The 21,814-nt window shown below is 37.5% G+C and overlaps 1 protein-coding gene across 1 annotated transcript; it reads right to left on the bottom strand.

The window, feature by feature from the left end:
- Positions 1 to 7,808: 7,808 nt before the first annotated feature.
- Positions 7,809 to 21,450, bottom strand: CPSF4L (cleavage and polyadenylation specific factor 4 like). Its single transcript, XM_074220617.1, has 7 exons — positions 21,057 to 21,450; positions 20,073 to 20,123; positions 15,605 to 15,757; positions 11,346 to 11,441; positions 9,971 to 10,064; positions 9,528 to 9,570; positions 7,809 to 8,150 (listed from the first exon to the last, which is right to left on the bottom strand). Exons 1-7 carry the CDS (start codon positions 21,157 to 21,159, stop codon positions 7,995 to 7,997), a joined length of 696 nt encoding a protein of 231 aa, XP_074076718.1. The 5' UTR covers positions 21,160 to 21,450; the 3' UTR covers positions 7,809 to 7,994.
- Between the last annotated feature and the right edge of the window lie 364 nt (positions 21,451 to 21,814).

The following is a 21,814-nucleotide window of genomic DNA, read 5'->3' as shown; positions in this document are numbered from 1 at the left end:
GGGAGTCTGAAGGCCTGAGAGCCAGACCTGCTGAATCAGCGGTGGGGCTAGATGGCGGGGGCTGGAGTCGGCTAGGGAGCAGAGGCGCTGGTGTTGGTGCTATTCCCCAGGAGCTTGCAGACAGAGCTGGGGGAAGAGTTCTGGAGCAGGAGAGCTGGGGACACCTGGGCTCCTCTGGTCTGAGGAACTCAGTCCCATTACAACTCAGACCTTCTCCCAAACAAATGCAAACTAAATTCTGCCTCAGGCCCAGGTGTGTGAGCAGAAGAACCAGCCCAGTTGAGGAATGACCTCAGGCCAGGGTAAAGCCCAACATTGATTGAAGGCAAAAGAATTCAATAGCTCCAACTCCTCCCTTCAAGCAAAGGGAGAAGGCCTCAATCGAGGTCACAGACACTCCAGAGAAAGCAACCAACACCTCCTACTGGCCAGCCAGAAAATCCGCACTCAGTGAGTAAAGCCTTTAGAGATCCCAAGCCCCTGTGGACCAGCCCCTCCCCAACCCAGGTCTTAGCAAAATGAAGAAGGGTCAGCGGAAAGGTGGAGCCATAGAAAAATTCTTGGAAGGGAAAGACTCTAACTCAGAGAGACCTGGAACCTCTGAGGAGAATATGATCTGGTCTTCAGCACAGAAAGACTTCCTTGAAGAAATAAGGAAGGAGCTTAAAAATTTGGGAGAGACAATTAATACATTGCAACAAGAAAACAAAACCTTAGAAAGTACAATTGGACAAATACAAAAGGAGAATAAATCTCTCAGATCATCAATTGGACAATTACAAAATGAGAATAAATCTCTCACATCATCAATTGGACAAATACAAAATACAAAATTTAACAAAATGGAAGAATTCCAAAAATTTCTGATGAAAAGACCAGAACTAAACAGAAAATTTGGACACCAAACAGGAGGTTTAGGGACACATGAAAAGGTAAAAAAAGGGGGGGAGGCGGTAAAAGAAAAAAAAGTGCTATCCAGATAGTAAGTTGAAACTGGCTATATCCCAGCATGGGGGGAAAAAAGATTCTTATAAATCTTGAGAATTGTAACTCTAACAGAGAGAATATACCTAGCCAAAAATGATGGACATTCATGACCTATCCATGAGACTGCTATCTAATGGGATGTAACTGGCCTTAACCCCACTTGGGAGAAAGACTCTAATAACTCTCAGGAATTTTGACTCTATTCGATAGAATATACTGAACTGGAATGGATAGACACTCAGAATTTTCTATGACTTAGATACAATAATCTAAAAAATACTACCTCCTTGAAAAGGGGGACAGGAAAGAGACTGGAGGAGGGAGGGGATTGAATGGGGTAAATCTCATTACACTAAGAAGTACAAAAAAAACTTATGGTAATAGAGGGGAAGAAGGGAGCAGATGAGAAACACCTGAATCTTCTTCTCATCAGACTTGGCTTAAAGTCAACCTACACATACTCAGTTAACTTATAAAACATCCAACCTTTCAAGTATTAAAAGGGGAAAAGGGGAAGGGGGTGTGGAGAAAGGGAAGGGGGGGGGGAAAGGGGAAATAACAAAAGGAAGGGAAGGGAAAGGGAAAAAGGGAAAGGGGAAAGAAAGGGGAGGGGTGATATAGGCGGGCAAACACACTGAAGGGGGTGATACTCAGAAACAAAATACTGGGGAATTTGGATAAGGGGGGAAAGGGGGGAAAATACAAACAGGGAAGATAGCATGGAGGGCAATAAAGAATTAGTAATCATAACCTTGAATGTGAATGGGATGAACTCTCCCTTAAAAACATAAGCAAATAGCAGAGTGGATTAAAAACCAGAATCCTACAATATGCTGCTTACAAGAAACTCATTTGAAGCAGAGAGATACATATAGAGTAAAGGTAAAAGGTTGGAGCAAAATTTATTTTGCTTCAGCTGAAGTAAAAAAAGCAGGGGTAGCAATCCTTATCTCAAAGAAGCAGCAAAAATAGATAGCACTAAAAGAGATAAGGAAGGAAACTTTATCCTCCTAAAAGGTACCATAGACAATAAAGTCATTTCAATACTGAATATATATGTACCCAGTGGGACAGCACCCAAATTCTTAGAGGAGAAACTGAAAGAACTACAGGAAGACATAGACAGCAAAACTCTACTAGTGGGAGACCTCAACCTCCCACTATCAGATCTAGATAAATCAAATCATAAAATAAACAAGAAAGAAGTTAAGGAGGTAAATAGATTGTTAGAAAAATTAGATATGGTAGACTTATGGAGTAAACTGAATGGGGAAAGAAAGGAATATACCTTTTTCTCTGCAATACATGGAACTTATACAAAAATTGACCATGTACTAGGACATAAAAACCTAATGATCAACTGCAGAAAGGCAGAAATAGTGAATACATCTTTCTCAGATCACAATGCAATAAAAGTCATATGCAACACTGGGCCAAGGAGATATAGACCCAGAACAAATTGGAAACTGAATAACCTCATTTTAAAAAATGAGTGGACCAAAAAACAAATTATAGAAAGAATTAACTATTTTATCCTAGATAATGATAATAATGAAACAACATACCAAAACCTATGGGATTCATTCAAAGTGACTCTCAGGGGACATATTATAGCTCTAAATGCTTACATGAATAAATTGGAGAAAGAGGAAATCAATGAACTAAACATGCAACTAAAAAAATTAGAGAAAGAACAAATCAAAAATCCCCAATTAAATACTAAATTAGAAATTCTAAAAATTAAAAGAGAAATTAATAAAATGGAAAGCAAAAAAACTATTGAATTAATAAATAAAACCAACAGTTGGTATTATGGAAAAACCAATAAAATTGATAAACCTTTGGTCAATTTGATCAAAAAAAAGAAAGAAGAAAACCAAATTGCTAGTATCATAAATGAAAAAGGGGAACTCACCACCAATGAGGAGGAAATTAAAGTAATAATTTGAAATTATTTTGCCCAACTCTATGCCAATAAATTTGATAATCTAAGTGAAATGGATGAATATTTACAAAAATATATGTTGCCCAGGTTAAATGAAGAAGAGATTAAATACCTAAACAACCCTATCTCAGAAAAAGAAATTCAACAAGCCATCATTGAACTCCCTAAAAAAAAATCTCCAGGGCCTGATGGATTCACAAGTGAATTCTACCAAACATTTAAGGAACAATTGGTTCCAATTCTATATAAACTCTTTGGAAAAATAGGGAAAGATGGAACTCTGCCTAACTCTTTCTATGAAACCAATATGGTACTGTTACCTAAACCAGTAAGAGTTAAAACAGAGAAAGAAAATTATAGACCTATTTCCCTGATGAATATAGATGCAAAAATCTTAAATGAAATCTTAGCAAAATGATTACAACAAGTTATCACTAGGATAATACATTATGATCAAGTAGGATTTATTCCAGGAATGCAGGGTTGGTTCAATATTAGGAAAACTGTTAGTATACTCAATTATACCAACAACAAATCTATCAGAAATCATATGATCATATCAATAGATGCTGAAAAAGCTTTTGACAAAATAAAGCATCCATTCCTATTAAAAACACTAGAGAGTGTAGGAATAAATGGACTGTTCCTTAAAATAATTAGCAGTATCTATCTGAAACCTTCAATAAGCATTATATTCAATGGGGAGAGGCTAGAGGCATTCCTTATAAAATCAGGGGTGAAACAAGGGTGCCCATTATCCCCACTACTATTCACTATTGTATTAGAAATGTTAGCATCAGCAATTAGAGAAGAAAAAGTAATTGAAGGAATTAGAATTGGGAAGGAAGAGACAAAACTCTCACTCTTCGCAGATGACATGATGGTCTACCTAGAGAATCCCAAGAAATCATCTAAAAAAACTACTGGAAACAATTAGCAATTTTAGCAAAGTTGCAAGGTTATAAAATAAACCCTCATAAATCCTCAACTTTTCTATATATGTCTAGCAAGAAACAGCAGGAAGAGCTAGAAAGAGAAATCCCATTCAAAGTAACCTGAGACAATGTAAAATATTTGGGAGTCTATTTGCCAAGACAGACTCAGAATCTTTTTTAAAACAATTATAAAACACTTCTCACACAAATTAAATTAGGTTTAAATAACTGGGCAAATATCAACTGCTTGTGGATAGGTAGAGCTAATATAATAAAAATGACAATTCTACCAAAACTAAATTATCTGTTTAGTGCCCTACCAATCAAAATTCCAAAATATTACTTTAATGAGTTAGAAAAAATTGTAAGTAAATTCATATGGAGAAATAAAAAGTCAAGAATTGCCAGGAGCTTAATGAAAAAAAATGCAAACGAAGGTGGCTTAGCCCTACCCGATCTAAAATTATATTATAAAGCATCAGTCATCAAAACTGTTTGGTATTGGCTAAGAAATAGAGTGGTGGACCAGTGGAATAAACTAAGTGTAAAAACAGGAGATGATTATAGTAATCTGCTGTTTGATAAACCCAAAGAGTCTGGCCATTGGGATAAAAGCTCCCTCTTTGATAAAATTTGCTGGGATAATTGGAAGTTAGTATGGAAGAAACTTAGATTAGACCAACACCTCACACCCTTTACCAAGATAAGATCTAAATGGTTACAGGACATAGACATAAAAAACAATACTATAAGCAAATTAGTCTACCTGTCAGATCTATGGAAAGGGGAACAGTTTATGACTAAGGAAGAGTTGGAGAACATCACCAAAAAGCAATTAGATGTTTTTGATTACATTAAATTAAAAAGCTTTTGCACAGATAAAACCAATGCAATCAAGATCAAAAGAAATGTAGTAAATTGGGAAACAATCTTTACAACTAATGATTCTGACAAAGGACTCATTTCTAAAATATACAGAGAACTGAGTCATATTTTTAAAACAAAAAGCCATTCCCCAATTGACAAATGGTCAAAGGATATGCAAAGGCAATTTACAGATGAGGAGATCAAAGCAATCCATAGCCATATGAAAAAATACTCTAAATCATTAATTATTAGAGAAATGCAAATTAAAGCTTCTCTGAGGCACCACCTCACAACTCTCAGATTAGCCAGTATGACCAGGAAGGATGATGATCATTGTTGGAAGGGATGTGGGAAATCTGGGACACTATTACACTGTTGGTGGAGCTGTGAACTCATCCAACCCTTCTGGAGAGCTATTTGGAACTATGCCCAAAGGGCAAGAAAAATGTGCATACCCTTTGACCCAGAAATACCACTACTGGGTCTATACCCTGAAGAGATGAGGAAAAAGGGTAAAAACATTACTTGTACAAAAATATTTATAGCAGCCCTGTTTGTGGTGGCAAAGAATTGGAAATCCAGTAAATGTCCTTCAATTGGGGAATGGCTTATCAAACTGTGGTATATGTATGTCATGGAACACTATTGTTCTATTAGAAACCAGGAGGGATGGGATTTCAGGGAAACCTGGAGGGATTTGCATGAACTGATGCTGAGTGAGATGAGCAGAACCAGAAAAACACTGTATACCCTAACAGCAACATGGGAGTGATGATCAACCTTGATGGACTCACTCATTCCATCAGAGCAACAATTGGGAGCAATTTTGGGCTGTCTGCAAAGAAGAGTGCCATCTGTATCCAGTTAATTTGCTGTGGAGTTTGAACAAAGTTCAGGGACTATTCCCTTTAATTTAGAAAAAAACAGATATCTTATTGTCTGATCCTGATTACCTCTTAGAATTCTTGTCTCTTCTCTAAGGATATGATTCCTGTCTCATCACACCCAATTTGGATCAAGGTACAACATGGAAACAAAGTAAAGACTGACAGATTGCTTTCCGTGGGGGGGTGGGGGGAGGGAAGTAAGATTGGGGGGAAAATTGTAAAACTCAAATAATATCTTTAATAAAAATTAATTTTAAAAAATGTATACCATGGAAACAATGTAAAAAAAAATGTTAAAAGTTCCAAATACACAGACCAAGTAAATCCACAGATAGGAACCTTTGCTTTAATGCTATAGGTTTTAAATAAAGGGTCCATCTGAATTAGCAGAGAGAATTCCCTCCTCCAGAAGTTTCCTGTGCCAATGAAATCACAGGTGCAGCTAATATGAAGGTCATCCCTAATATAAAGGTTACAAGTGGTACAAATTAACTGTCACATGTGCATGTCATCTCAAAGATTAAAAAAAGCATCTCTCACATGAATCTAGAACACTGGAAGCATAGACTATGTACCATCATGCTTGGAATGAGTACCAAGTGTCTTCATTGTTCTGAAACAGCTATTGTAATAGAACAGATTGGGAGACTTTGTCTGTCCTTAGAAGCATTTCCAGTCACACATGACATATCCAGCTTACATGGAATCATGTAAAATATGAAGTCTTGTAAATTTTCTTAGATTTTATGTTTCTTCCCTTGGTTAATCAACATATAGAATACATAATATACATATATATGACTGAATATGTGTAGACTATATGAATGAATTTGTCTTCAAAAATTTCTTATTATGGGGTTGGCTAGGTGGCGCAGTGGATAGGGCACCTACCCTGGAGTCAGGAGTACCTGGGCTCAAATCTGGTCTCAGACACTTAATAATTACCTAGCTGTGTGGCCTTGGGCAAGCCACTTAACCCCATTTGCCTTACAAAAAAAATCTAAAAAATAAATTTCTTATGTTATGTCAGTATTAATCAGATTCAGATATTCTGCCTTCATTTATGTTTTGCTGTTTGAGGTTCACTTACTTGTTGGTTAAGAGAATAAGATGAAGCATTTACTTCTTATTCAAGTAAGTTTACTTCTTATTAAAGTGCATTAATTTCAATATTAAATAAGTTTCCTTATACTGAGTATCATATGTGGTGTGAACACTGGGGATATTTGCCAAAATGGTCTTCTAGCCAGGTCTTCTAATCAGATTTTCTGTTATTTTCTGAAGAATACTGTTGGTTGACTTTGTTGTACTTGTTAGCATAATGACCACTTCCTCTGCACTGAAAGGAAAGAGTTGATGGGATTAATTTCCTCCTCAAATATGCCACTAGAGCTCCCCACATAGTATAGTAAAATTCCAGTAGAACCCATGACAGCACATTTGATTTTTTTCTTGCCAAAAAGAGATATAGTAGTTAACTAGAAAAAAGAAACTGGAGAAGAGTTAATTCAATAAACAAGGATTTTTAAGGGCCTCAGAGTAGGCAGTAATGCCAGGTAGAAGAGAAAAGCATCGGGGCAGCTAGGTGGCACAGTGGATAGAGCGCTGGCCCTGGAGTCAGGAGTACCTGAGTGCAAATCCGACCTCAGACACTTAATAATTACCTAGCTGTGTGGCCTTGGGCAAGCCACTTAACCCCATTTGCCTTGCAAAAAAACCTAAAAACAAAAACAAAAGAGAAAAAAAACATAAAAGTTACCATCTGGGACTACAGAACTGAATGAAATGGAAGGTCTAGAAAATTAAATATTCTATTTTCCTTCTTCATAAGCTCAGAAAACCCTGGGGAATTTGATATTCCATTTCATTAGAACTTAACACATTTCTTTCTTTCTTCTCTCTCTCTCCACCCCTCCATTCCTTCCATTCTTTTTTCCTTCCTTCTTTTCCTTTTTTCCTTCCTTTCTCCTCTTATCACTATAGATGTTAACACCAAGAAGGAAGAATAAGGAGCTCTATCCCCCCTAGTTCCCAAAGGCTCTATATGGATCCAGATCAATGAAATAATAATTAGAAGAAAATGCATAAACTTTATTAACTTTTAAACTTTTTTTTGCCCCTTTAAAAAAGCAAGCAATGCCATTGGCAGGCAAAATAAAAATAAGACTCTCTTGCTGGGAAATGCCTAGTGCAACTTTCAAGCATCTTAAGTATTTGATTTGTCAGCATCTATCTTCTAACCCTAGTCACACCTTATTTCTTTAAATTCAAGTGCAGGTTTTTCCTCACTTGTTTCACACATGGAATTATTGATATCCAAATCACTGATCAAAACATACTCTTAGTTCAAAACACAAAAGGTAGAAAAATCTTCTAGTCCTCAATACCCACCCTAAGCAAATATACAGCTGCAAAGGACTCAGTAGGCTTGTCTGTGATTTCAGCTGGTGGGTTCTTTTGTTGATTGAATTCTGAAGACATTTCCACAATGGAAGTAAATTTTGTTGGTCCTTGTGGTTGACTTCCATTCTGAAAGCAGAAAAGGAAACTATAGGAGCTGAGATCTATGGAAGAACTCTCCAGTGTTGGGACATGGTTCTATATTCAGGGTGATGAGATATCTTTCCCCATCTTGGTTTTAATGTATGAAATTATTCATATCAGTCAGCATAAGAAATTAAATGGGAATTTTGAGGGAGTTTTGTGGAAGCCATAGACAACATGCAAAGGCCATTAGACTATACAGAAAAAAGTTTAGAAACTCAGAAATGCAGGATTGTTATTAAAAAGCTATTCTAGTAGATAGGCATTGTGTAAGAACTGGTTAAGTCCTTATAGGATTTCCTAAAGGAAAATGAAGGTGAAAGGTCTACCTCTATGGGTTTTACATGGCTTTGCCAGATTGAGGGGGTACCATACCCCAATCCCTTCAATGTGGAAGGGAAAACTGTACATTTATTTTACTTCTTCAGAAGTTGAGAGCTTTCCATCTTATGCCAGCAATCTCTAGTCATAAATGTTGCTATCAACTACTTAAGGCAGCAGGTGCCAAGGATGTCTCTCATTTTATGTTGCTATTGTCACATTTATATGAATTATATCTGCTGTTCAGTTAACAATTTGTCTCTCCTCTTAGAAATCCACTCTCACAATATCCTAAATAATTCTAGATATGAATATGTAGGTTCCTATAGATTTAGAAGGGGGGGTTAGTGGTCATCTGGTCTAATCTCTTTATTTTTTCAAAGGAGGCCCAGAAAGGATAAGTGATTGACTTATGACCACACAATAGTAATAGAGTTGGGATTTGAATCTAGATCCCTTGATTCTAAATGCATAATTTTATTCCTTGTACCTTATCCCATTTCAAGCCTTAGCTTGCTTTCTTCCCTTTACTTGCCTTTCTTTTTCTTGTCCATCATCAAGTAAACTTCCTTTTTTTTCCCTTGAAAAACAAAGCTAGATCCTACTTGCTCAAACATTATACTTTGGTATGTTGTTGCTATTGAGTAGAATAACTGCTCCTGTTTCTATAGATGCTAGGCTGAGACACCCTGCTCCCCTTCTGCCTCAAAGAGATTTGGCACTTCTAAACCCATAAGGGCTGGGATATTTAGCAAAAATCTTCAATGATACATGAGAAAATCCAAATCAGATGAATTCAGGAAGAATTTTATGGATCAATGGTGACATTAAATGATATTAATAGGGCTAGCAAATTGGACAAAATATGTTCTTAAAAATATACTTTAATGATGTCACCTTTTTTTTTTCACGGGGGGATGAGGAGGGAGTGGGTAGGATATTGCCACACTTCTGGGGTTAGGAAATTGAGGAGAACACAGGGATGGTAGAAAATTGGAATGAGGTCAGTGTCTTAGACAAAGACCCCTTTCTAGTTCATACCTTTGAGAGACTTGTGCTATGCAGTAACAGAGTCATCCTGGGGCTGAGAAGAGTACAGGAAAAGCAATTAAAGAAGCAATCCAACACACCCAACTCCAGTCTATTAAAGGACTCAACACCACAGTCTACAGTAAACTTTAAGTTTCTAAACCTTGAAGGGCAAGGATTCCCACCCAGGTCAAGGCAGAAAGAACATATGCAGCCAGCATATGCTAGAGGTTTGGCACCTAGGTTTCTCTGCTGTTTTCAGTATCTCAGATAAGGAATTTTGTTAAATCAAGGAATAGAGAATAATAAGAAAATCCCTATTATAACATCAGTAGAATGAATGAAAAATTGGGGTGGGGGGGAACCTAGACAGTGGTCACAAGATTCTATCAGTAATCTGTGAAAAGTCTAATCGAGCTTTCTGGTGTGAGCTGGTGGCTCAAGGAAATACATACTGTGCAAATCTGCAACCAGGTCCCTCTGGACAGAAACCAATTAAGTAGTTGGTACATGGTATTCTTCTTTTATGGCGGAATTTACACAAAGGACCTGTCAGGCCAAGATGAGACACCTTAGGTAGCTTAGTTCCAATACAGACAGGAAGAATTGATTTTAGAATGGGTAGGAAGCTGACAGAAAACAGGCAGAGAAGCTGCAATGGTAAGATGACCACTGAGTCAAAGTAATTTCCTGCCCACTCAAAAGTAATTGCCTGGGCCTGGTATCTTTATTCTTGTTGCTCAAATAGGATGTGTTATGCCAGTAGGGACTCTTAGATGATTCTATCACTTGACAAAAGCCTCAGTGGATGGAGCTTGAACTTTAACAGTAAAAAAATATTTAGCTTATTGCCTTTGGGATTATGTGAACTTTAGGCATTGTTCTATCTCCCTTCATCACATTCCTCTCTACTAATCTAAAAATCCAGGAAACTTCCTAATACCAATCACACCACTAAGCAATTTTAACCCAGAAGGGAGAGAGATGGACAGGCTGTGATCATACACTAATAATGCTCAAGAGAAATAACCCAAATATTTAAAACTAAATGAAGGGAATAATAGGAAAGATGTTATATCCAGAATAGAGCATCTATGATTAGTCTTAAGACTTCTAATTAATACTTGTCATTACAAAAATTAGGGGCAGGAGAAAATTTTGGGATAGGTATATAAGAAATAGAAATCCCCCCCCCCGGGGACTACTTTGTCCTTTAGCCCAAATTTTAGTGCTTCACTCATGACAATGATATTTTCTATTGTTTTTAATGTTTTGTCTTTGGTTGTTTCAGTCATGTCCTACTCTCCATCTCTCCATGACCCCATTTGGGGTTTTCTTAGAAGAGATACTAGAGTGGTTTGCCATTTTCTTCTGAGTTCATTTTACAGATGATAAAACTGAAGCAAAGAGGTTAATTGACTTGTCCAAGGTCACACAGCTAGTGTTTGAGGCCAGGTTTGAACTCAAAAAGTTTTCCTGACTCCAAGCCCAGAGCTCCACCCACTGAGCCACTTAGCTGCCCTTTGTCCTTTGACTCACCAGTTCTTTAGGATTAAAATAGTTTTCAGTTGATTTTTTTTCTTCAGTAATCCTTTGTTGAAATTAATTTTTATTGAATTCAGATATGAAAGAATACATTTAATATTAAAAATTATGCATATTTCTTTTTTTAGAAGGAATAAAAGAGGCTGAAAAATATTTCTAATCTGATTTAAACATCAATGACAAAGACTTGGGGTCCTCAGTAATTGATCACATCTTTCCCTCTCCCCACATACTTTTCCATAATAGAGAAGAAAAACTGAACTCTTCTGTCATTCACAACCTTACCATACTTGCAGAAACCTTGATCATACCAGGGACAATCTCGGATCTTGGAGCCTGGGTCAGCATGAAGGAAAAGGCATTCTTTATTGCTGCATTCTCCTGAAATAGTACCAATCATTGATATGTGTCCATCTCTTGGGACTCCTCCCTACTATTTTTCTCATCCTCATACCTATTTAGATTAATCTGTGTCTTTACATGAATAGCTTCTTTCTTCCTTCTGTCATTTGTCTTTAAAAAATATCAAAATATTTCCATATGTCTCTTATAGAAGTGTGTCTAGCTCCATATCCTTCCCAGAAAAATAAAGAACCTTACAATTCTATCCTGCTGTTATGGGATTAGCCTCTTTGATCCTTGCCCAGTTGGTCTACCAGAAGGGTCATGAAATCCTTCTGATGATATGATATGATAATAGCAATTCACTCTTCAGTGTATATCCTTATTATAAAGCACTTTAAGGTTTGTAATATACTTTATATATATATATATATTATATATATAAAATCTCACTTGATACAACATAATTATTATCACCAATTTATAGAAGAGGAAACTGAGGCTGAGAGGTTAAAAATCACACAATTAATAAATTTCTGAGGATATATTTGAACTCAGGGTTTCCTGACTCAAATTCAACAGTCTACCCCCCCTGTACTACTAAACCATCCCTTCCCATGGAGAAGTTATAGACCCCGGTATTCTAGTATCCAATGACTCAAAAGTCCAGTTCCTAACTCTCAGAGGATCTAGATTCATTTGGGAAGAAACATATTAAAATTCTGAGATTAATTTCTTATCTGCACAGGACCACAGAGTCCAACCTCCTCAATTTACAAAAGAAAAAGCAGAAGCCCAGGGAAATTAAATAACTTCTAAGGTGAGACAATTCATGGCTGAGCCAGTATCATAACCCAAGACAATTCCTGTAAGATATCTGTTGAACAGATCCCTGTTTTTGTCTAGATATATGGGGATACAATGAAGTAAGGAAGGCAAAAAGTTATCCTCTGAGGATTGGCTCAAAATTTGAATGATCAGAACCTTTGTATAGAGGATTTATTCCATTTTTTTACTCTCCTGCCTCTTAAGGATGCGTGACCATGCAGTTTTCTTTATCATCAGAAGATGGTGCTAACACATCATTTTCTCCACACATTATTTCCTGGTGAAATAATGGCTGCTAGTCACTTTCAAACATCTTTTGTGAATATATCACTTCAAAAAGATTAAAGACTACCTCTGCTTTCCCCATCCCACACCACCTATTCTCATTGACCAATCCTCCTTTCCCTCCCCCCATCAAAAAAAAAGACTAACAAAATTTCATGCAAGAAGACCAGACCTGGTATAAGGAACTCTTATATGGGTTCCTTCTTTACATCTGGTAAAGGACATAGTGTAAGAAAGTTGCTTAGAGTGCTGAGCCAACAGCTATCAGAAATGGGAGTTGATTGGGGTCTTCCTGGTTTCAAGGACAGCTCTATATCCACCATATAAAACTGCCTTTCTGGTCATCTAAAGAAGTGAGTAAAATAAGATGCTTTGGGTAGGACACCAAGGAAGGATAGTACATATTAATTTGCTTCAGAAACAAGAACAGATCACTATGAATGATAAATAACTTCAAAGAAAATCAAAGATATACCTAGCTTTTAAGGTTGATGTCTTAGAGAAGTACCAAGCCCTGCCATAGGACATATATTAGGACTGGGTTCAAATCCTATCTCTGATGCTTACTGCTTATGTGACCTTCTTCTTTATGCCTCATTTTCTTCATCTGTAAAATGAGGGGAGTTGAATTAGATGATCTCTTAGATCTCTTTCTACCTTCCATCTATGATCCCATGAAAGCTATTGGGAAGAGGATAATGAGCTGGATGATTCTTGGGTCTTATCACTTAGGACAATTCTTACCATACTGGGGATGATTCTTCCTTGCTCTGGACTGAGCTGGGCTCTGACTCTGTGAAGATGAACATATCCACTGACTTCTTGTTTAATGATATAATCTTTTCTTTGCTGAGATAACAAAGCAACTCTTTAGATTAGTTCCCATAACTAGAGTTTGTATCAGAGGATTGGCCATTAGGATTAGGGAAGACATACTTATGAAGGATTCTTCCCCCTAAATATATAGGAAGAATGATGAGAAACCACTTCCAAACTCATTTGAGCACTTGATTCTTGGTTGGTTTTTGGGGGGCAAGGCAGTGGGGTTAAGTGACTTGCCCAAGGTCATATGGCTGGGTAATTATTAAATGTCTGAATCTGGATTTGAACTCAGGTCCTCTGACTCCAGGGCTGGTGCTCTATCCACTGCACCAACTAGCTGCCCCTGAGTACTTGATTCTTAAGATGGATCCAATATAGTCTCTCAGACTTCCTGTTGGGGTGGGAGGTACTCCCTCTAGGCCCCCAAATGTCACAGAAGCTAACAACTCCAGCATATAAAAATGGTGATCAATATGAGTTTACTGGGGCAAGCCTGAGATGAGATGTCAAGAACCTAGCTGTCTCTTTGCCTTTGGTTCTTTCCCTGTGTACAGGCATTTGACCAGCGACTATCAATCCTGAAAGATGGACATTTGTGGTCTTGGATACTTTCTTGTCTTTAAAAAAAATACTGGGATTCTGATGGGTGTCTGCTGCCCAACAAATCATACATCTTGCAATGATGCTGCTTCTCTGAGATGATTGCTTCTGGGAGGATGATATAGCCAAAATGATTAAGAAAGTCCATGCTGCACCCTGACTGGCTGGGAGATCTGACCTTGGTGAGTTTTTGTGCAAATAGACATGTCTAAGAGGAGAGGAAAAGCTATTCCCACAAGTGGTCTTTTCCTCCCAGGAGAGTATAATTGGAGTGATGGGTACTTGTTTCATGTTTCAAGTACTTGTTACTATGTGTTTACGAACCTTTGACATTTGAAACATTTTTTTTTCCAGAAGGGAACTTGAGAGTCCCCTGTGGATGAGACCCTAGATATGAGCCATACCTAAGCTTTAAGATATTTTTTCTCCTGGGGTAGTAGGTAGTGAGCCCAGTTAGTTTGAGAAAAGTCCAATTCTTCTCTTTTTAATGGTCAGGTCCACACCCAGGATGGAAGGAAGGGAATAAGATTTTATTAAGGATGGGCCAAGTATTGAATTAAGTGCTTTACAATTGTAATCTCACTTGATCTTCATAGCAATCCTTCATTATTATTGTTATTCCCATTTTACAGTTGAATAAATTGAGGCAGACAGAGGTGAAATGACTTGTATTAATGCTAGGCTGAAACACTGTGCCCCCTTCTCCCTCAAAGAAGACCAGCACTCCTGAGTCCACAAGGGCTAGGCTAGGATTGATATACCTATATTTAATATCAATCCTCACTAATATATAGGAGAAAACTCATCTCAGATAAAGCTAAAAAGTACTTTATGGATAAGTGATGACATTTTAAAAAAATATATCAAAATGGTTACCAAGTTGTGCATAACACATGCAAAAAAAGATACAGCAGACTTTTGCCACCTTTTTTTTTAACAGATGAGAAAACTGCAGTCCTGAGAGGGGAAAGTAATTTTGCCAAGGTCACTAAAATAAATGGCAGAACTGGGATTCAAACTCAGTGTTTCTGAATGGATTCTTCACATTTTTTTATGTTTGCTAATAAGTCTAGATACCATTGTACAGAACTACATGGAAGATTCCTGCACTATATTTGGAAGATTGGACTTGGTTTTTCAATACACAAACACCTTCACATACATATATACATACATACACAGCTCCTCTTTTCCCTAGGGAGAGAAGGCATGTTGGTTATTGTCCTTATTTCTCAAAGAAGACCACAATGACATCAGTGTGTTGAGGTCAAAGTACAGTGTGTGTGTGTGTGATTGTAGTTGATCAGAACAATAGGAGGCTGGAAAGCTATATCATAGGTCAGTCACAAATAGTCCATAGACAGGATATGTACTAGATGCTCCATAGGGTAGCCTGTAGTTAGCATTCTTTTCTAAGAGATGGGGAGAGGAAGTAACAATGACAAGAATCCTTTAGGAAATTCTTCCTTGCCAGTCTGGCATCCTGGGTTGTACCTATCCTTCTTTGAAAAGTTTGTCTTACTCTCCCCCCATCTCCTTTTCTTTGCTTTTCTTAGGATCAAATTTCACTAAAATTCCCTTAAACTCATTATTCAGTCCCTCCTTAGTAGGTACTAAAAGAATGGGCACTAGCCAGGTGAAATTTGGTGCCAGAAAAGATGCATTACCAAATTTGGAGTAGAAGTAACACTCAGGCATCTTGGTGATGTCATACTGGTGCAGAAATTTGCACTTGTCACTCTTCTTACAAAGCCCCCTCAGCCAGTGTTTGCATACCACTGTCTTCTCCCCATCATCATGCCGGAAGGGACAGAGTTCACCTAGAAAATGCAGATGAATCTCAAGAAAATCATGCTTATCCCTAGAGTAGGCTCACCTTCACCTACTTCCCCAAACAACATCACTGCTTTGGGAGGAAGAAGAGTAGGGATGTTCTAAACACCTGATACCCCTTCTCACTTCTTCCTGCAACTGTACCTGATCTCCTCCCAATGAAAGGTTTAGTCTCTTTTTTTATATTTTGAGATTAGAGGGAGAAGACACCTAAAAGGTGGGGGGGTAAAACATGAGAAGCTAGGGCACCAGAAAAAAAGGGTGGAAGATAATTATACTTATGGCCTCCTAAAGCATAGTATTATTATCATAGACTTATCTTATGATACTTATAACCTATCATTTAAATTTGATTTTTTTCCTATTGCTGATAACAGAAGTGTTTAAGTTTTCAAGCAGTGATGTTCTCAGGAGTAAGGGGACTTACTTGTCATTTGAGGGGTGCTAAGAAGGTTCCCTAATCAAATGTATCTCTTCTATTAGCCTTTAATTCCACAATTAAAATTTCATTCCATTGGGCCTTTCATCTTCAATAGTTATTAAAATACAAATAATTCTGAGAGTTGTAGTACTAGTACTATATGCAAGAATTTTATATTTTAATAAGACCCCCCCAAATTTTTATGAAATACATTAAAATGTGACTGATGTGAGAACAGCAATGTGACTTCCAGCTGCAGCCCAGATGTTCTCCAAATGGGACTATATCACTAAATGCTACAGTATGGCAATAAACCCTCTCTAGTCCAGTAGACTATTGTTAAAAATCATTTTGGAAATGGCTATACTAAGAACAAAAAAGGGATGTGGGGTGAGATAAAAGGGCTCTGGAAGAGGAAGTAGGACTAGTTTAGGTAACCTCTCCTACCCCCACCCCCCCATGGCTTCCCCTAGTTCTAGGCTTCCTAAGCTATAACCAACCCTCACTGCTTTCTCTGGTTATTGATTCAGATTTCTAACTGATGCAAAATTTTCTTTGCCTGACAGAGTCTGAAGTACGGGGTGGGGGCATCTTTATGAAAACTGAATTCATTATCTTTTCTCTAGAACCTGCTTTTGCTTACTTTTCAGTGAATTTCTCTTCATACTTCTCAGTGAACACTATATCATTCTTAGAGTTACTCAGACTCATGTTTACTCCTCTCTGGTATCTGTTTCTTCTTTTCTATTCCTATTGCTACTAACTTTGTTCTGGTCTTCAGGATTCCTTATCTGAACTATTGTAACAATCAAACTCCTATTTCCACTTCTGGTCTGTTCAGTAAGCTTCTGCCAGATTAATTGCCACAATAAAAAACTCTCTTCAAATTTCTCTTCTCACTGCTTTAAAACAACCCCCCCCCAAAAAAAAAAATCAGTGGTTATTGGAATGCTTAAGTGACTGGGAAAGTCATTCTCTTTGTCCAAGTATCCTTATCTGTAAATATCACCTACTCCTTGGGATTATTGGGAGAATTAAATGAAATGATATTTGTAAAGCACTTTACCTAAAGGTGCTATATGAATAATAATAATAAAATAATAATAATAATAATAATGATAATAATAATAATAATAATAATGATAATAATGATAATTACACTTGCTGGAGCCTTTCTTTCCAACCTTATCTCATACTTCTCCCAATCTATCCTAGGCTCCCCCATCTGTGACTATGCTCAGGTTCCCTGCTCTCTTTCATCTCTTCCACCCCACATCTTAGCCTATTGAAATCCTATCCCTCTTTTAAGGCCTAGGTAAAATGTTGCTTTCTCTATGAAACTTTTATTGTCTAGCTAGCTGGATATGATTCCTTCTTCTTCTAATTCATATAGCATCTTGTTCATATCTTTCTTAGGCAATTAGGTTTTTCTTTTTTCTTTTTAACATGATAATACTCCTTTATCTCTCATGGTAGATGATGAAGTTTCTTTATGGAAATGACATCTCATTCCCTAAGCAATTACATACTTTGTATGGAATAAACTCAACAGGTATTTGGTGGATATAGAAGACAGGTTTGCTTATCTCCAGTCATGTAAGGGCAGTCTTCTTTTTTACTTTCTTATTCAATCAATATTCATTTTCCATTCTTAATACATGCCAGGGCTGGGAATAGGAAGGTGAAAGAGAAAGGGAAGGGAAAGGGAAAGGGGAAAAGGGAAAGGGGAAAAGGGAGAAGGGGAGAAGGAGGAGGGGAGAGGGGGAGGGGAGGGGAGGGGGAAGGAAAAGGAAAGGGAAGGGAAAGAAATAAAGAAGAGGGAGTTATTTCTAGTAAGGAAGGAAAGAAAAGAAGAAAGGAAGAAGGAAAGACAAAGAAAGGAAGGAAGAAAAGAAGAAAGAAATAAGGAAGGAAGAGAAAGAGAGGAGGGAAGGGAGGAAAGGAGGAAAGGGAAGGAAAGAAGGAAGGGGAGGTAGGATAAAGGGGGAAGAAGAGAGGGAGGAAATGAGGAAGGGGAGAAGAAATGAAGGAAGAAAGAGAAATAAAGGGGAAAATCAAAAAGGGAAGGAAGAAAAAAGAAAGAAAGAAAGAAAGAAAGAAAGAAAGAAAGAAAGAAAGAAAGAAAGAAAGAAAGAATAATTTCTGTCCTAAAGAAGCTTGCTATCTATCCAGAGCTCTGCCCCTGTCTCCACTACAGCTAAATTTTCTTCATAGTTTCCTTTATTACCTTCTCAGTTCACCATCCAGGGCTGGCCTTGGGAGCTAATTGTGACTAGTTTGAGAGTATTCCTCATATTTTCTCCTCTTTCTTCTATAGACTCACTAATGTACTTTGGAGAGCTGATCAAGTCATCTTCTGGAGTATTAACTTCCAAGGTCTGAACCAAAGCTCCCTGGAGGCTTACTGTGATCTGATTTCAAAGAGCGTATGATCAGGGAGCAGGGTAGAGTTATGATAATAGCTACAGTTTACATAATGTTCTAAGGTTTACAAAGCACATTCATTTCATTTGATCCTCACAACAACCCTGAGCGATAGGTACTATTATTATTCCTATTTTATAAATAGGATAACTGAGGAACTCAGGTTAAGTGACTTTTTCAGGGTCCACATCTAGGAGAGGTATAAAATGAGATTTGACCCTATATATAGCTCCTGACTCCAGGTTCATTGCTCTAACCATTGTACTACCATTCCTGCTATAGCCAATTGTGGAGCTTGTTTCTAATACAACCACATCTATTATTATCTCCCCCTCCCAACATCCTCTCATTTTACTCCCCTCCCTCTCCTTTGTGGACTATTGACCTCTCTCCTTCGGAGTTTGGCTTTGTCCTTCCTAAATGCTACCTGGTCACCTATATCACCAAGTATCCCTGGGAAAATTTCACGCCCCCTCTTCCTCCCAGTATGCCAACTCTCAACCATCCACATCTCCTGGGTGCAGTAGCTGCTCCTTGAAGGTTAGGCTCTTCAAGACAGAATAGTGATAATTGTGTAAGAGGTTTTTCCTTTCTCCTTTTCATTTTGGGTGGGACAGGATGAGTGAGTTGGGAAGATTCCTAAATATTCCATTTTCAAACTTCTCTATTACTAGAGAGGGCCTATTAACCTCCTGGTCACTCAGATTCACTACATCAGTATCAGTCTATCTTCACTTACTATCACCATACATTAAGTTAAAAGGCCAAGTCAAGTCAAACATTGACCACTATCTGATTAAAAAAAAAAGAGGAAAAAAAGAGTTCTGCTCTCAAGGAGCTTACAATTGAATGAGATCATATAGAATCTTGCTTTTTCTACCTCCACATTGCTCATGTCTGTCCCCTTTTCTCTACTCACAAAGTTGCTACTCTAGTCTAGGCTTTCATCACCTTTTACCTTGACTAACTAACTAACTAACTAATTAACTATATATATATATATATATATATATATATATAGTCAAGGAGACACTTCTTCCTGAGTTCAAAGCTGACCTCAGATACTTCCTAGCTGCGTGACCCTGGGCAAGTTTGCCATTTTTTTTTCTCCAGGTAATTTTACAGATGAGGAAAATACATCAAATAGTTTTAAGTGACTTGCCCAGAGTCACATGGTCAGTAAATATCCAAAGTCAGATTTGAACCCAGGAAGATGAATCTTCCTGATTCCAGGCCCAGCTTTTTATCCACTATGCAATCCACTTGCCCATAAGGGCTAACTTACCCTTTTCAAACTCTAAGTCATGTCCTTTGCCTTGGTACTACTACCTCTTTTCTGCCCTCCTCCATATTGCCCCCCCCCAAAGACTCTAATAGATTTGAAATGGATCAGACAGATTATGTTCCTTAAGCATTTACTATCTAAATCAGACCCATTCTGTTTCTTTTTAACTCACCTTTCTCACAGAAGTCTTTAAGAAAAAAGGTACATACAGCCACCCCTGATTCTAGAAAGGAAGAAGAAAATAGCCTAAATTGTAGAGTTTGCTTTTGTCCTTATCTCTCACTTTTTTTTTTTGCAAGGCAAATGGGGTTCAGTGGCTTGCCCAAGGCCACAACAGCTAGGTGATTATCAAGTGTCTGAGACCAGATTTGAACTCAGGTACTCCTGACTGACTCCAGGGTTGATCTACTGTGCTACCTAGCCACCCCTATCTCTTGCTTTTAAAAAAGAAAAATCCTGCTATCACTGAGCATGGGGATCTAGAGAATTCCTAAACTGGAGCCCATTTATAGCTGGCATCAAATAACCACAGTACCACACCCCTTTCTAAAGCTAACACTCTCTGTCTCTCTCTCAGTAGGAGCACTAAAGCTGAGAGTCAGGAGGCTTATTTTGAGACTCACTTCTTTATTGTAATCACCTTATCTCTCAGGATTCTCAGAATGTCCTATATAGGAAATGCTGCATAGTTGCTGGCTCTTTCTAGAGCCTTGGGAAAGACAAGAGGTCAAGTCTGAGCTCCTCAGTAAAGGGTTATTCTTGAAATCCTAGAACAGACCAGTTGGCCCTTGATTTAATCTTTCTTTTCTGACCAGGAGTATGCTGGAACATAAGAAGGAAAAATGAAAGAGAAAGCTAAATAATCATATAGTTTATAGCACAGGAGTTCTTAACCTTTTGTATCATAGACCCCTTTGGCAGGTTGGTGAGACCTATGAATTCTTTTTAGAATAACATTTTTAAATGCATAAAAATAAATACCTACAATTGTAAAGAAAACAAATTATATCAAAATAGAGTTATAATTTTGCTTAAAAGTTCATGGGTCCCAGCTCAAGAACCTTTGATATTAACTAAAAAAATATCAAGAGGAGAAGGGAAGGGCCCCCACTTAGAACAATGGTCAGCTGCTATACTCCTCCCATCTCCAACTTACTGTCCATTCCTGGGAAGGGAAGAACCCCAATACCCCTCTGGTTGACTACATCATCCTCAAGATTAAAGGTGATTTTCTCCAATCCAGCAATGAGTTCCTGCATCTTTAGCCTTCTTTCCTGAGGTTGGCTTAATTTTAACCTAGAATTCCTCCAGGTGAATCCTATATACAACTTATCTCAGAATCAGCTAAAGAGGGCCAAGGACTAATTTCCTTTCCTAGCTTCTCATTGGTTTTTCTTTACTTTTGAATCCTTGTTTGTTCCCTAAGAAGCTAGGATGATAAGACTTCTATACATTCAATATTAAGGTGCCAAACACAAGATGATATATTTGATTGCAGGTCACCGAGTCAGAAAGTGGAGTGAACAAATGAGAGTGATTTTCTTTTTTTATTTAATATTTTCTTTATTTTTTCCAACCACATGCAACAGCAGTTTTCAACAACCATTTTTGCAAGGTTTTGAGTTTTACATTTTCTCCCTCCCTCCCCTTCCCCTTGACAGAAAGCAAATTAATATAGGCTATACATGTATAACCATTCTAAGCATGGATACATATTAATCATATTGTGAAAGAAGAATCAAATTAAAATGCGAAAACATTAGAGAGAAAAAATACATAAGACATCTTTTAAAAATTGAGGATAATAAGCTTTGATCTGTATTTAAATTCCATAGTTCTTTCTCCGGATATGGATGGCATTTTCCATCATAAACCTTTTAGAATTGTCTTTGATTATTATACTACTGAAATGAA

Source organism: Macrotis lagotis, chromosome 2, assembly GCF_037893015.1.
Source record: "Macrotis lagotis isolate mMagLag1 chromosome 2, bilby.v1.9.chrom.fasta, whole genome shotgun sequence".
NCBI lineage: Eukaryota > Metazoa > Chordata > Mammalia > Peramelemorphia > Peramelidae > Macrotis > Macrotis lagotis.
The sequence above is the reverse complement of the archived record's forward strand: the minus strand, read 5'-3'. Positions and strand labels throughout refer to the sequence as shown.

Coding starts and splice junctions, on each gene's coding strand:
- CPSF4L (XM_074220617.1), bottom strand. CDS start 21,159: ATGCAGGAACTCATTGCTGGATTGGAGAAAATCACCTTTAATCTTGAG. Junction 10,065..11,345: donor TCAAGGTTTCTGCAAGTATG/GTAAGGTTGTGA, acceptor TTGGCCTGACAG/GTCCTTTGTGTAAATTCCGC. Junction 8,151..9,527: donor ATAGCACAAGTCTCTCAAAG/GTATGAACTAGA, acceptor TTCTGCTTTCAG/AATGGAAGTCAACCACAAGG.